Source organism: Manis javanica, chromosome 15, assembly GCF_040802235.1.
Source record: "Manis javanica isolate MJ-LG chromosome 15, MJ_LKY, whole genome shotgun sequence".
In the NCBI taxonomy this organism is placed as follows: Eukaryota; Metazoa; Chordata; class Mammalia; order Pholidota; family Manidae; genus Manis; species Manis javanica.
This window is the reverse complement of record NC_133170.1, coordinates 66,366,550-66,382,635: the sequence shown is the minus strand read 5'-3', so window position 1 is coordinate 66,382,635 and position 16,086 is coordinate 66,366,550. Positions and strand designations below refer to the sequence as shown.

Here is a 16,086-nt window from a genome sequence, read left to right as displayed (position 1 = left end):
AAATAGATGAGTTAGGATTGTGTATGTAAGTAGAATGGAATGTTATTCAACCATAAGAATTTTCTATAAAGACGATTTAGTGACATTGGAGATGGTCATCATGCAGTTTCTATTTATTTTTAATGTTTATTATTGTAAAAGTTGTTTTTGTAAAAAAAAGTATAATCTTTATGTATATTAAAGTGTACACACACACACACACACACATTCACAGTATATACAGTAAGTGACATTTTTTTCCTCCTCCCCCAAATCTTACTTGCTAGAAGTAAACACTTATAGCTGCATTTGGGTGTCATCCTATGTCTTATTTATATATCCACATATAAATGTAGATTGCTTTTATTTAATATGTTTTCACCTAACATGTATATGTACTTTTTTTAATACAAAAATATTAAGTAGAAATGTCAGGTCACATTTTTTAAACTTTGAAAGCTACCATATTCCAAAAGGCATTACCGTTCACTATGCATGAGAGAGTAATTTTCCAGTCTGTATGATACTGAACTCATATTTTAATCTATTGAAAGAGAGAAAATGGCATCTTGTTTCTGTTCTGTCAGCCACACTGCATGTTACTGACCTTTGCCTTTTGTCTTTTTAGTAAGGGGAACCTTGATCTTGTTTTAGGTTGATAATCTTTTTTACATGATTATAATCTATCTGAATTTATTTGATGAATCAGTTGATTATATCTACTGACTATTTGTACTGGGCTGTGAACATTACCATTCTTTTACATCAGTTAAAATTTTTTTCTCTCCATTTGTCATTTGTTTTTTACATATTTTTGATAGTTTCATTTAGAATTTGATTTTGATAGTTTCCCTACAAAACTTTAATATTTTAAAATAATTGGAATTTTCTTACCTCTATAATTCTGGGTTTCTTGGCATGCTTAGAAAGGCATTTCCTATCCAAAATTATGTTTAAAATTCTCTTTGCTAATATAGTCATAGTTTTTTAACATGCTTTCTTGGTAGTTTTTATTTAGATTGTTAATTCATGAATTTCAGTATAGAATAATATTCTTGGATGTAAAATTACATATGTGTTTAAAATACATATGCTAATCATGTTATTTATATCCATACACATATATCTGATCAAGCTCATTAATTGTGTTCTTCTAGCTAGCTAAGGCCTTTTTCTTCAAGACTAAAAGTCTGACGTATTAATATCAGAAAAACCAGACAACTGGGTAACAATTATTTATTATTAAATGCAGGGCCTTGTGTGTGAATTAAGTAACGATGGCTCTAGTTAACTCAGCTCTAAATTTTACCTGTTACTTTCTCATGCAGAAAGGATTCATGTTTATGAAGATAAAAAGGAAGCATTGCAAGCTGTCAGAATGATCAAAGGATCACGATTTAAGGCTTTTTCAAGCAGAGAAGATGCTGAGAAATTTGCTAGAGGAATCTGTGATTATTTCCCTTCTCCAAGCAAAACCTCTGTACCCCTTTCTCCTGTGAAAATAACACCACTTTTTAGCAGTGGGGGCTTAAAAGGTAAATTATGTAGCAGTTCACATGGGGGCATTGCTGGCAGGTCTGTCCCAAGGTATTCTGTGACCTCCTCCCTGATGACATGGTAACTAGTTTTTCAACCTTTGAGAGAAGTCCAGTTTGTGGGAAAGTGGAGAGCTAAGGCCCAGGCCGTGGAGCGGCCAAGGAGAATGTGTCAGTCAGCTAGTCTGGGGAGGGCTGGAGACTGTGAGGGTGTAGGCAGTGGGGCTGAGTGATCCAGGCACCTCCTCCAGACTCAGCAGCTAATGAGGCCATGGGAGAAGCAGTGACAGGGCTGTCATCCCCTTTCTGCTCTGTTCCCCTTGTCTCCTCTCCTGCTACCTGTGAGATCCAGGCGCTTTTTAGATGCTGAAACCAGTCTGCTTCCCACCTCAAGCTACGCCTGCTTCTGGGACTGACACTAGCTTTGACCCAGACAGTCCCCAGGAGCCATCCAGGCAGAGACCTGACCCCCCTGTTCCTGGCTCAGATGCAGGATCTGTGAGGGGTCTCCACAGTTAACATTGTGCAAAATGCCAGCAGCCTTTACCTTCGGCCAGGCTCAGTGTCATCTCCTTTTGGCTCATGGTTTCTCTGGATCCCAGGGTAGCTGGGGTTCCAGAGGAAAGTGCCTTTTCCTTGTGGACATGTGACCTTAGGTTGAGGGCCCCAGCTGCCTCCCTTCCTCTTTTCCCTCAATCAGCCTTACACAGATGCTTCTGAGATGGAAACCAGAGTGATTTCTAACAGCTGCAGATTTCCCTCTTCAAAGTTTATAAGAATTCTCCTCAAGGTCTTTCAGATATTCTTTGTGTGTTACAATTAAACCACAGACATCCCTTTTGGTTCCCTTCTGCTGTAATGAGAATGTTCCATGCCTTATAGATGCTGTGAAAGCTGGTGGTGTGCTCTTACCTTACCTGCCAGTCTGGTGCCACCTCCACAAAGCCTTTCCCAGCAAGTCCAGTCAGCCTTTGCTCTTTCATCCCTGTGCTGTAGCGATGTGTTTGTACCACTGTTGGCAGCTGGGACATGCCTCTTGCTGCTGTGTGTGGTGATTGCCTCATGCATCTTACTCTTAACTAAATTGTAGGCCTCTGTGGAAGAGATGTTTATCACCTCAGTGGAGCACATAGTGAATGAGGGGGAAACATTTGTGAAATTAAATGTCCTTAAATTTTGTCTCTTGATGACAGATGGTTTGTACTTACCTGAGTCCGAAACAGTAAACAAAGAGCGAGCAAACAGTTACAAAAACCCCCGGACACAAGATCTCACCGCCAAACTCCGAAAAGCTGTGGAGAAAGGGGATGAAGACACCTTTTCCGATCTTGTCTGGAGTAATCCCCGGTACCTGATTGGTTCAGGGGACAACCCAACCATAGTACAGGTAAGCCTGTCCAGCATCATCAGCCACAAGAGAGTGTGGTTGAAAAAATGATGCTCAAAATCTGCACTTTTCTTTCAGGAAGGTTGTAGGTATAATGTCATGCATGTTGCTGCCAAAGAGAATCAGGCTTCTCTCTGTCAGCTGACCCTAGAGACTCTAGAAAACCCTGAATTCATGAGGCTTATGTACCCAGATGACGAGCCGAGCATGCTGCAGAAGCGCATTTGTTACATCATCGATCTGTACCTGAACACTCCTGACAAAATGGTGAGTAGGCTGCCTCTTTTTTCATAGTAGTTGTAGCCAGTCTCATCATTAAAATAAGATTGTTCCTAGTATTTGAGTATTTACTGAGCTTCTGCACTGTGTCTGTACCTGTGGAGAGTCAGAGAAGACGTGCATTCTTGGAGCTCAGAGAGCTTAGGAAGATGTGATTGGAAAACAGGACCAGCTTGGCCACAGGCAGGCGTGCGTGGTTCTCGACTGTGGATAGAGCTGCTCCAAGGACACTTCCTTCCTGGCCTTTGTCAAGAGAGCCCTGAGCTGGACTTAGATTGGAGGGTGGGTGAATGTCAAAAAGCTGAAGAGACAAAGTAGAAAAGCTTTGGTGGCTTTTATTCCAGTGTTCTTTGTGTATCTTATATTTTCTTCTAACATTAGGACTATGTCCTGTGGGGTTGACAGTTTCAAAAGCATGATTTATGATGTTGCACAAGGCTAAGTAAGGATTCTGAAGCAGAAGAGTTCTACATATTTATATAAGGGAAAACCCAAAAACCAAGAATGGTAAACTTAAATCCTCAGAGTGTGGGAAGTGTGGTTGGCAGGAGAGGGAGGGAGAGAAGCATGTGGGAGAGGCATGACTCAGCGTGCATCTGTATGGCACACCCAAGAGTGACTGACATGTGGAAGAAAAGGGGCACAAGATAAATTTGGCCAGTCTAGCTAGCAGAATTACAGGAGAAGTGAAGAAGCACAGAGATGACAGAGGTGGTGTAAGTGGGAAAGGAACAGAAGGGATAAATTCGGTTTCTGCCAGTCACACTGCTTGTGAGCTCACAGGATTAATCATCTCTGACTTGATGAGTAGAACTAGGAGGTGTGACATTATAGATACAAGAACTGTGTGCTCTACAGAAAATACAAGTTTTCTTAATATTTGTGCAGTAGTTACAGAAAAGGTACATATGTACATCCACAAAGAAGACTTGCCGAATTTTTGGAATTAGCTATTACGGGTCACGTTCTCTGACCGTAACCCACCAAGAGTAGAAATCAAATACTTGGACTGTTTAGATAATGGGGGCTCACCAGAGACTGGCATGGATGAGAAGCAGGGCTGGGTCCACCAGAAACAGTGTAGGGAGAGCCTAGAGCGTGCTGTCTGTGTAGGAATGGAAGTTTCTGGCAGGAATGCAGGGAGAGATAGGGGTCAGGTTTACTGAGTTTATGTGGCATGAGGGAGAGGAGGGGCAGGAAGAGGCTCTGGTGTTGAGGGCCCTTTGTGGTTGGATGCTCTGAATGCTCCATAAGCCATTCAGCCCTGATGTGCAGCAATCCTGCCATAGGCCTGTCTGGGGAGTCAGTGATTCCTGGAGCTTGAGCCACACAGCTGGGGCTGTCTCAGGTAGAATGTGTCAGGAGAGGCCTGAGTTAGAGAATGCACCAGGGCAGGGCTGGCAAAGGACAGCCTGTTTTTATAGATAAAGTTTTGCTTTTTTTGTGCTGTCTGCAGAGAAGGGCTGAGTGGGGTAGTTGGGGCAGAGACTAGACAGCCTGCAGGGCCCAAAACATGTACTCTCTGGCCCTTGATGGAGAAGGTTTCCCAGGCTGGACAGAAGGGCAATGTGTGGTCAGAGCAGTGTGTAGGCAAACACCCAGGCTCATCTGGGAAGTTGTATGAGACAGAAGGTGCCCCAGAGGATGTGCAGCAGGAATAGGGCTTACCTTGCACAAGAGCACTGGCATCACCTAGCTGAGGGTGGGCAAACTGGGAAGTGAGCGCAGGTGTCAGGGCCCACAAGGGGTCTCTGTAAACTGGGTGGAAAGCTAGGGGGATGGCAGTATGGCAGGTAGAGGGAGGGGATGACCTGTCAGGGGATCTGCCCTTGGTAATTTGATGTGTTCTGCCTGGCCGTGTTTCTGGCTGTGACAGATGTGAGTGGGTTTTGTTGTAGACCTGCTGCATTTGAGCCTGTGGCCATCCACAGGTGGGGTGTCTGGAGGCAGCTCCACATGCTCTCAGGCTCAAGGGCACCATTACCTTAAGGCCCACTGGTCTGTGAGGAGCCTGAGGAAGGATCCCACCAACGGCAAGTCAGAGCATTAAGAAGCATCATGGAGTCAGGAGTGGAGGGTTTCATTTACTGCAGTGTTAGCACTGGGGATTCATAGGCTTGGCTTTGTTCTGGATGTTGCCATTACTGTGTTGAACATTGATCATATTGAACTTTTTGAACATTGATTGTATGACATTGTTCTGGGCCCTCAATTGTTAAAGCTGCTGTTCACTGAGCAAGTATTTTACTACCCCAGTTGTAAGCTGCCTGCAGACCTGGCCACAGGTACTAGGTACACAAGTGGCTGAGGAGAGGGCACTGGGCCGGGCTCAAGCCCTGGCATGAAGTGTGTGTGTGTGCAAGCCAATTATTTTTCAGTTATAAAACTCTCTTCTTATGGTCTTGTATTTGAGGGTTCTTTTTCTTTGCTTTATTAAATACCTATTTTTGTTTTAAAGCAACCTTATAAGACAAAGAAATATAAATTAGTGTTTCTCTCCTGCACCTCCCTCAGGGCTATGACACACCATTGCATTTCGCTTGTAAGTTTGGGAATGCGGATGTGGTCAACGTGCTTTCTGCACACCCTTTGACTGTAAAAAGCCCAAGGAATAAATGTGATAAAACACCGGAAGATGTAAGTACCTATTCAAATGCTGTGGCTATGTAGTGTTAGAAATGGAAGATATGTAAAATGACAATGCAGAATTCTAGCTGCCATGAATTCACATGTGCTGTGTGCTGTGTGCCCCGTGGGCTCACATCAGAGCACTGATAGCTGAATAAGATACACTCTGTGAAGAGGATGTTGTGGAGTCAGGAAAGGACTGGAGTGCCCCAGTTTGCTGATTTTAGTTTCCTAAAACTCGTGGTCAGTTGTTATCAGCAGCTCAGTTGTTCATCAAGTTCCCTCTGTGCATACCTCAGCTGACCAGGGTCAGAGGGAACTGAGAGGCGGTCATGATGAAGGTCGTGGTGGTGGAGAGGATGAAGGTGATGGTGGCATGGGTGATGCTGCTGAAAGCAGCTGGCATGGTCAGCTCAGTGTACACGTATTCTCACTTGACTCCCACAAGCCTTTGGAAGCAGGCCTTGTCATGACCTATATTGGCAGTTGAGCGAAATAACCTTAGAGAGGGCAGAGGTGCATCTGTGCCTGTAGGGTGGAGGGAAGTGGATGGAGCTCAGTGGGCGCCAGGTGTTAGAGCTGTTGTCCAACCGACCTACCAGCCCTTTGGAAAGAGGATCTGGAAGGATCCTCTTCTGGTGGGGATGCCTCCTTTATAGATGCTGTTTGTAGTACCCGCTTTCTGTTGAAAGTTTAGAATACACGTAAACAAAAAGAAGTGAAATTCACCAGACTCCAACTCAGAAATTGCCATTATTTTGCATTTATCTGACTTAACTTTTTATGTGCATTTGTATGTTTTTTCAATATAAAACGCTTGCTGTTTGCTAACTGATGTTTTTAAAGCACTTGCCCTCTCTCACAGTTAATAGAATTTAAAAAAATAGTTCACTACTCACAGGGTTCACTGTACAGCTGTTTGTTTCTTTGACAGGCTGGCAGGATGTAGTTAATTTTGTGGTTTCTTCCCTCTTATTTGAAGGTTATTGTTTTGTTTTGTTTTGTTTTGTTTTTTGAGAGGGCATCTCTCATATTTATTGATCAAATGGTTGTTAACAGTTAACAACAATAAAATTCTGTACAGGGGACTCAATGCACAATCATTAATCCACCCCAAGTCTAATTCTCATCAGTCTCGGATCTTCTGAAGGACAACGAACAAGTTCTTACATGGTGTACAAATTCTTACATAGTGAATAAGTTCTTACACGGTGAACAGTACAAGGACAGTCGCCACAGAAACTTTCGGTTTTGATCACGCATTATGAACTATAAACAATCAGGTCAAATATGAGTATTCGTTTGATCTTTATACTTGATTTATATGTGGGTCCCACATTTCTCCCTTTATTATTATTATTATTTTTATTTTTAATAAAATGCTGAAGTGGTAGGTAGATGCAAGATAAAGGTAGAAAACAGTTTAGTGCTGTAAGAAAGCAAATGTAGATGATCAGGTGTGTGCCTATAGGCTAAGTATTAATCCAAGCTAGACAAGGGCAACAAAACATCCACGAATGCAGAAGATTTCTCTCAAAACAGGGGGATGAGGTTCTAAGCCTCACCTCAGTTGATCCCCAATTTCTCACCTGATGGCCCCCCTGCGACTGTGCCTGTCTTAGGTTGTTCCTCCCTTGAGGAATCTTACCCGTCTCTGGCTAACCAGTCATCTTCCGGGGCCATACAGGGAGATGTAAAGTTGGTAAGTGAGAGAGAAGCCATATTGTTTGAAAAGGTTAGCTTTTTACTTCTTTGCAGATTTATGCCCTGTGGTTTTATGCCTAGCATTTGTCTTGAGGTATCTTTACCACTTGGAAGAATTATGATACTCAGTAAATTCGATATGAGGCACGAATTCTATTTAAGGGTTGTAATTAGGAAGAAAGAAAAAAAGCTATAGAAGTAGCAGACGGAAGAAAACATGGGAAGATTGGTTATTTCTTTGACATATCTTCTTGTAGAGTAACTTCATGTATAGGTTTTAAACTACTAATTAAATTGCACACACACATTAACATAATAGGAATACAGTTACATAACCAAAGCAGACCAGCAATTACCAGCCATCTCCAGTGAAACCAAGAAAACCAGTTAGGCACCCTAAGCATTTGTGAAAACTTATCTATGATATGATGGATATTGTCTAACTGAATTTGAATAGTTTGAGAAAAATCAGACAATTTAAAACACATTCCTGGGAACTGTTCACATCCCATATGTTCTTTTAACAGTAGATAGTCTGTAGTCTCAAGATTTTGGAGCGCTGCAACTTGCACTTCTCCTAATTCTTGGTTGAGTTCCGACAGTATAGACCTAGTCAAATTTGTTAATTTACTGTATGCACACGCCAGCTTAGATATCTCCTTCATTCCAATGGCAATTCCAGGAACCAGTGGGATGAATGCAGCTACGACTGCAACAGCGCCAGGATCTTTGTTGATGTTTTTTGATGATCTTCTGGAATGACTCTTCCAGAGTATGTTGATGTTGGAACTTCTTCATATCGTATCTTAGTTTGTTTCTGGGTAGCCAAATTAGGCTTTGATCCTCTGTATAAACACAAACAGACCCTTTGCCCACACTTTGATATGCCCTTTATACCATTGTGAAGAACTTATTAGAGATCACTACACAGGAACTGCTTTTTTTTTTTCTTTAAGAGAAAGGAATATTATCAGAAAAATGTACTTCCATAGCTGATCATCTGACATCCTTTAAATGATCAAAATTAAAGATATTTAAAGCATGCATTAATCATTGATTTACAGTTAGTTTTATCCTATCAGGGAGTAATCCCCCTTTCTTTTTTTTTTTGTTATCATTAATCTACAATTACATGAAGAATATTATGTTTACTAGGCTCTCCCCTATACCAGGTCTCCCCTATAAACCCCTTTACAGTCACTGTCCATCAGCATAGCAAAATGCTGTAGAATCACTACTTGTCTTCTCTGTGTTGTACAGCCCTCCCCTTTCTCCCACCCCCCCTTTATGCATGCTAATCTTAATACCCCCTTCATCTTCCCCCCACCTTATCCCTCCCTCCTCACCCATCCTCCCCAGTCTCTTTCCCTTTGGTACCTGTTAGTCCATTCTTGGGTTCTGTGATTCTGCTGCTGTTTTGTTCCTTCAGTTTTTCCTTTGTTCTTATACTCCACAGATGAGTGAAATCATTTGGTATTTCTCTTTCTCTGCTTGGCTTATTTCACTGAGCATAATACCCTCTAGCTCCATCCATGTTGTTGCAAATTGTAGGATTTGTTTTCTTCTTATGGCTGAGTGATATTCCATTGTGTATATGTACCACATCTTCTTTATCCAATCATCTACTGATGGACACTTAGGTTGCTTCCAATTCTTGGCTATTGTAAATAGTGCTGCGATAAACATAGGGGTGCATCTGTCTTTTTCAGACTTGAGTGCTGCGTTTTTAGGGTAAATTCCTAGAAGTGGAATTCCTGGGTCAAATGGTAAGTTTATTTTGAGCATTTTGAGGAACCTCCATACTGCTTTCCACAATGGTTGAACTAATTTACATTCCCACCAGCAGTGTAGGAGGGTTCCCCTTTCTCCACAGCCTCGCCAACATTTATTGTTGTTTGTCTTTTGGATGATGGCCATCCTTACTGGTGTGAGGTGATATCTCATTGTGGTTTTAATTTGCATTTCTCTGATAATTAGCGATGTGGAACATCTTTTCATGTGTCTGTTGGCCATCTGTATTTCTTTTTTGGAGAACTGTCTGTTCAGTTTCTATGACCATTTTTTAAGTGGATTGTTTGTCTTTTATTTGTTGAGGTGGGTGAGCTCTTTATATATTTTGGACATCAAGCCTTTATCGGATCTGTCATTTTCAAATATATTCTCCCATACTGTAGGGTTCCTTTTTGTTCTATTGATGGTTTCTTTTGCTGTACAGAAGCTTTTCAGCTTAATATAGTCCCACTTGTTCATTTTTGCTGTTGTTTTCCTTGCCTGGGGAGATACGTTCAAGAAGAGGTCACTCATGTTTATGTCTAAAAGGTTTTTGCCTATGTTTTTTTCTAAAGAGTTTTATGGTTTCATGACTTACATTCAGGTCTTTGATCCATTTTGAATTTACTTTTGTGTATCGGGTTAGACAATGGTCCAGTTTCATTCTCCTACATGTAGCTGTCCAGTTTTGCCAGCACCATCTGTTGAAGAGACTGTCATTTCACCATTGTATGTCCATGGCTCCTTTATCAAATATTAAATGACCACGTATGTTTGGGTTGATATCTGGAGTCTCTGATCTGTGCCACTTGTCTGTGGCTCTGTTCTTGTGCCAGTACCAAATTCTCTTGATTACTATGGCTTTGTAGTAGAGCTTGAAGTTAGGGAGTGAGATTCTCCCCTACTTTATTCTTCTTTCTCGGGATTGCTTTGGCTATTCGGGGTCTTTGGTGTTTCCATATGAATTTTTGAATTATTTGTTCCAGTTCATTGAAGAATGGTGCTGGTAATTTGATAGGGATTGCATCAAATCTGTATATTGCTTTGGGCAGAATGGCCATTTTGACGATATTAATTCTTCCTAGCCATGAGCATGGGATGAGTTTCCATTTGTTAGTGTTCCCTTTAATCTCTCTTAATAGTGACTTGTAGTTTTCAGGGTATAGGTCTTTCACTTCTTTGGTTAGCTTTATTCCTAGGTAGTTTATTCTTTTTGATGATATTGTGAATGGAATTGTTTTCCTGATTTCTCTTTCTATTGGTTCATTGTTAGTGTATAGGAAAGCTACAGATTTCTGTGTGTTAATTTTGTATCCTGCAACTTTGCTGTATTCCGATATCAGTTCTAGTAGTTCTGGAGTGGAGTTTTTAGGGTTTTTTATGTACAATATCATGTCATCTGCAAATAGTGACAGTTTGACTTCTTTACCAATCTGGATTCCTTGTATTTCTTTGTTTTGTCTGATTGCCATGGCTAGGACCTCCAGTACTATGTTAAATAACAGTGGGGAGAGTGGGCATCCCTGTCTAGTTCCCGATCTCAGAGGAAAAGTTTTCAGCTTCTCGCTGTTCAATATAATGTTGGCTGTGGGTTTATCATATATGGCCTTTATTATGTTGAGGTACTTGCCCTCTATTCCCATTTTGCTGAGAGTTTTTATCATGAATGGATGTTGAATTTTGTCAAACGCTTTGTCAGCATGTATGCAGATGATTATGTGGTTTTTGTCTTCTTTTTGTTGATGTGGTGGATGATGTTGATAGATTTTCGAATGTTGTACCATCCTTGCATCCCAGGGATGAATCCCACTTGGTCATGGTGTATGATCCTTTTGATATACTTTTGAATTCGGTTTGCTAATATTTTATTGAGTATTTTTGCATCTACATTCATCAGGGATATTGGTCTGTAATTTTCATTTTTGGTGGGGTCTTTGCCTGGTTTTGGTATTAGGGTAATGTTGGCTTCATAGAATGAGTTTGGGAGTATTCCCTCCTCTTCTATTTTTTGGAAAACTTTAAGGAGAAATGGGTATTATGTCTTCTCTCTGTGTCTGATAAAATTCCGAGGTAAATCTGTCCGGCCTGGGGGTTTTGTTCTTGGGTAGTTTTTTGATTACCATTTCAATTTCTTTGTTCGTAATTGGTTTGTTTAACTTTTGTGTTTCTTCCTTGGTCAGTCTTGGAAGGTTGTATTTTTCTAGGAAGTTGTCCATTTCTTCTAGGTTTTCCAGCTTATTGGCCTATAGGTTTTCATAGTAGTCTTTAATAATTCTTTGTATTTCTGTGGAGTCTGTCGTGATTTTTCCGTTCTCATTTCTGATTCTGTTGATTTGTGTTGATTCTCTTTTTCTCTTAATAAGTTTGGCTAGAGGCTTATCTATTTTGTTTATTTTCTCAAAGAACCAGCTCTTGGTTTCGTTGATTTTTGCTATTGTTTTATTCTTCTCAATTTTGTTTATTTCTTCTCTGATCTTTATTATGTCCCTCCTTCTGCTGACTTTAGGCCTCATTTGTTCTTCTTTTTCCAGTTTCAATAATTGTGATGTTAGACTATTCGTTTGGGATTCTTCCTTCTTCAAGTGTGCCTGGATCGCTATATACTTTTCCTCTTAAGACTGCTTTCACTGCGTCCCACAGAAGTTGGGGCTTTGTGTTGTTGTTGTCATTTGTTTCTATATATTCCTTAATCTCTATTTTGATTTGTTCGTTGATCCATTGATTATTTAGGAGCATGTTGTTAAGCCTCCATGTGTTTGTGAGCCTTTTTGTTTTCTTTGTAGAATTTTTTTCTAGTTTTATACCTTTGTGGTCTGAAAAATTGGTTGGTAGAATTTCAATATTTTGGAATTTACTGAGGCTCTTTTTGTGGGCCAGTATGTGGTCAATTCTGGAGAATGTTCCATGTGCACTTGAGAAGAATGTATATCCTGTTGCTTTTGGATGTAGAGATCTATAGATGTCTATTAGGTCCATCTGTTCTACTGTGTTGTTCAGTGCCTCCGTGTCCTTACTTATTTTCTGCCCGGTGGATCTATCCTTTGGGGTGAGTGGTGTGTTGAGGTCTCCTAAAATGAATGCATTGCAGTCTATTTCCCCCTTTAGTTCTGTTAGTATTTGTTTCACATATGCTGGTGCTCCTGTGTTGGGTGCATATATATTTAGAATGGTTATATCCTCTTGTTGGACTGAGCCCTTTATCATTATGTAGTGTCCTTCTTTGTTTTTTTACTTTCTTTGTTTTGAAGTCTATTTTGTCTGATATTAGTACTGCAAGCCCCTGCTTTCTTCTCGCTGTTGTTTGCCTGAAATATGTTTTTTCATCCCTTGACTTTTAGTCTGTGCATGTCTTTGGGTTAGAGTTGAGTTTCTTGTAAGCAGCATATAGATGGGTCTTGCTTTATTATCCATTCTATTACTCTGTGTCTTTTGATTGGTGCATTAAGTCCATTTACATTTTGGGTAACTATTGAGAGATATGTACTTATTGCCATTGCAGGCTTTAAATTCGTGGTTACCAAAGGTTCAAGGTTAGCCTCTTTAGTATCTTACTGCCTAACTTAGCTCGCTTATTGAGCTGTTATATACACTGTCTGGAGATTCTTTTCTTCTCTCCCTTCTTATTCCTCCTCCTCCATTCTTCATATGTTGGGTGTTTTGTTCTGTGCTCTTTTTAGGAGTGCTCCCATCTAGAGCAGTCCCTGTAAGATGCCCTGTAGAGTGTTAGGTGGTTTGTGGGAAGCAAATTCCCTAAGGTTTTGCTTGTCTGGGAATTGTTTAATCCTGCCATCATATTTAAGTGAAATTCATGCTGGATACAGTATCCTTGGTTCCAGGCCCTTCTGTTTCATTGCATTAAATACATCATGCCATTCTCTTCTGGCCTGTAGGGTTTCTGTTGAGAAGTCTGATGATAGCCTGATGGGTTTTCCTTTATAAGTGACCTTTTTCTCTCTAGCTGCCTTTAAAACTCTTTCCTTGTCCTTGATCTTTGCCATTTTAATTATTATGTGTCTTGGTGTTGTCCTCCTTGGATCCTTTCTGTTGGGGGTTCTATGTATTTCCGTGGTCTGTTCAATTATTTCCTCCCCCAGTTTGGGGAAGTTCTCAGCAATTATTTCTTCAAAGACACTTTCTATCCCTTTTCTTCTCTTTTCTTCTTCTCGTACCCCTTTAATACGGATATTGTTCCTTTTGGATTGGTCACACAGTTCTCTTAATATTGTTTCATTCCTGGAGATCCTTTTATCTCTCTCTATGTCAGCTTCTCTGTGTTCCTGTTCTCTGGTTTCTATTCCTTGAATGACCTCTTGCATCTTATCCATTCTGCTTATAAATCCTTCCATAGTTTGTTTCACTTCTGTAATCTCCTTCCTGGCATCTGTGATCTCCCTCCAGACTTCATCCCATTGCTCTTACATTTTTCTCTCCATCTCCATCAGCATGTTTATGATTTTTATTTTGAATTCTTTTTTAGGAAGACTGGTTAGGCCTGTCTCCTTCTCTGGTATTGCCTCTGTGATCCTGGTTTGCCTGTAATTTTGCCTTTTCATGGTGATAGAAATAGTTTGCAGAGCTGGAACAAATGACGGCTGGAAGAACTTCCCTTCTTGTTGGTTTGTGGCCTTCCTCTCCTGGGAGAATAGCGACCTCTAGTGGCTTGTGCTGGGCAGCTGTGCGCAGACAGTGCTTCTGCTTCCTGCCCGGCTGCTATGGAGTTTATCACCGCTATTGCTGTGGGCATGGCCTGGCTCCAGCTGCCGCTCCAAAATGGTGGAGCCCCGTTGGAGGGGGAATGGCTGGGAGGCTATTTGTCTCGGTAAGGGGCCTCCATGTTCCCTGCTGCCCAGGGGGTTAGAGTGCCCAGTGATCCCCAGATTCCCTACCTCTGGACTAATTGTCCCGCCCTGCCCCTTTAAGTCTTCCAAAAAGCACTCGCCAAAACAAAACAATGAGAACAAAAAAAAAAAAAATTTTTTTAAATAACAAAAAAAACGCTTGCTTTTCTTTGTCCTCAGGCGCTGTCCTCAGGCATCCACTCACCAGTCTTACTGCCCTGTTTCCCTAGTATTGGGGTCCCTGTCCCTTTAAGACTTTCAGAAAGCACTCACCAAAATAAGAAGGAAAAAAAAATGGCCGCTTGTGTTTCTTTGTTCTTCGGCACCGGCCTCAGGCACCCACTCACTGGTCTTGCTGCCCTGTTTCCCCAGTATTGGGGTCCCTGTCCCTTTAAGACTTCCAAAAAGCACTCACCAAAAAAAGAAAAAACGAAGAAAAAAATGGCTGCTCGCTTTTGTTTGTTCTCCGGCGCCAGCCTCCGGTACCCGCTCACTGGTCTTGCTGGCCTGTTTCCCTAGTATCCAGGGCCCCGCGCATGCCCTGTGTCTGCGCTCTGGTCCGGATGGCTGGGGCTGGGTGTTCAGCAGTCCTGGGCTCCTTCTCCCTCCCGCTTGGTCTCCCCCTCTCGCTGGGAGCTGGGGGGAGGGGCTCTTGGGTCCCGCGGTGCCAGGGCTTATATCTTTCCCCCTTCGCGAGGCGCTGGGTTCTCGCAGGTGTGTATGTGGTCTGGATATTGTATGGATTTTGTCCTGTGTCCTCTGGTCTCTATTTTAGGAAGAGTTGTCTTTGTTATATTTGCATAGATACATGTGGTTTTGTGAGGAGATTTCCGCTGCTCTACTCACGCCGCCATCTTGGCTCCGCCTCCTGTTTTTTTTTTTATTTTTAGCAACAATGAATTAAAAAATGAAAAAAACTGTGTCGGTATAATTATCCAAGAGTTGAGAAAGTTGACTCGTGTAGTTGAAAAAATAAAACATCTGTGGTCCTTGTTAGGTAGGCGTTGCTTAAACTCAGCCACCCAAACAATAGTGGTGAACAGGCTCCCAGAAAGTGGGGCTTGTGGAGCTGACATAAATGCACTTGCATGTTTGTTCTGACTTGATAGTGCACTTTAATATTTCCTTTCCTTGAAGAAAATTAGGAAATATAGAGTAGCACCAAGAAAGAAAATAAAATTCACTCATAATCCCAGAGTTTGTCGTTCTTTTACTGGCTCCTTAAGCTTGTACGAAATACTTAAGCAAGGTTGTACTGTTCAACACGTCTTCTGATTGTGGGCTTTATGAAATAACTGAGCACTGGGATACTATCCTAGTTTTGATGACTTTAAAACTTGCTTTTGTAAGATGATTTTAATGTTAAAACTGATAAATGAAGATTTAGAATTTACTTTGTTTTTTCAAATAGGTTATTTGTGAAAGAAGCAAAATCAAGTCTGTGGAACTGAAGGAGCGGATTAGAGAATATTTAAAGGGTAAATGGGAAACTGGTACCTGGAGTGTGGGCCCCGAGTTGGGAGGCCCCAGACAGTGCCCATGCCTGGCCTTGCATTCTCACGAGCAAAGCTGAAGCCTGCCTTGCCAACTGGTGTGCGCCCTCCTTTTTCATGAAATTCCTTCTTTGCACCCGTAAGCTTTTTTTAAGAGGTCAGCCTGTCTGTCATCTGACTGTGGGCTGGTGGCCTCACCCCTTAATCTCTGCAGGCCTCCCCTGCGCATGTGTCTATGGTCCCATCTCCTCAGGAAGAGCCTGCTCATCAGCAGAATAGTGAGCAGGAAGGGCTGAGCCTGGAGCTCCTCGGTGGATTGGTTTGTCAGTAGCCCCATCAGTTCTCTGGTGACATGCCCTCTGCATCAGGGCCTGCCCCTCCTTGGCAAAGCTGGCTCCCCCCACAGCTGCCTGGGTAGTCCCCATTCCTGCGGCCTGACCGGCAGAGTTGAATTGCTGGCTTAACTTTTCAAG

General features: G+C 41.8%; 1 protein-coding gene across 1 annotated transcript in view; it reads left to right on the top strand.

The window, feature by feature from the left end:
* ANKLE2 (ankyrin repeat and LEM domain containing 2) overlaps positions 1–16,086 on the top strand; it is a 29,046-nt gene that overhangs the window by 5,944 nt on the left and 7,016 nt on the right. Inside the window, exons 3-7 of the mRNA XM_037014335.2 lie at positions 1,308–1,514; positions 2,708–2,901; positions 2,980–3,168; positions 5,695–5,817; positions 15,532–15,598. Coding sequence (XP_036870230.1) covers positions 1,308–1,514; positions 2,708–2,901; positions 2,980–3,168; positions 5,695–5,817; positions 15,532–15,598 — 780 coding nt within the window. The remainder of the gene's footprint in view (positions 1–1,307; positions 1,515–2,707; positions 2,902–2,979; positions 3,169–5,694; positions 5,818–15,531; positions 15,599–16,086) is intronic.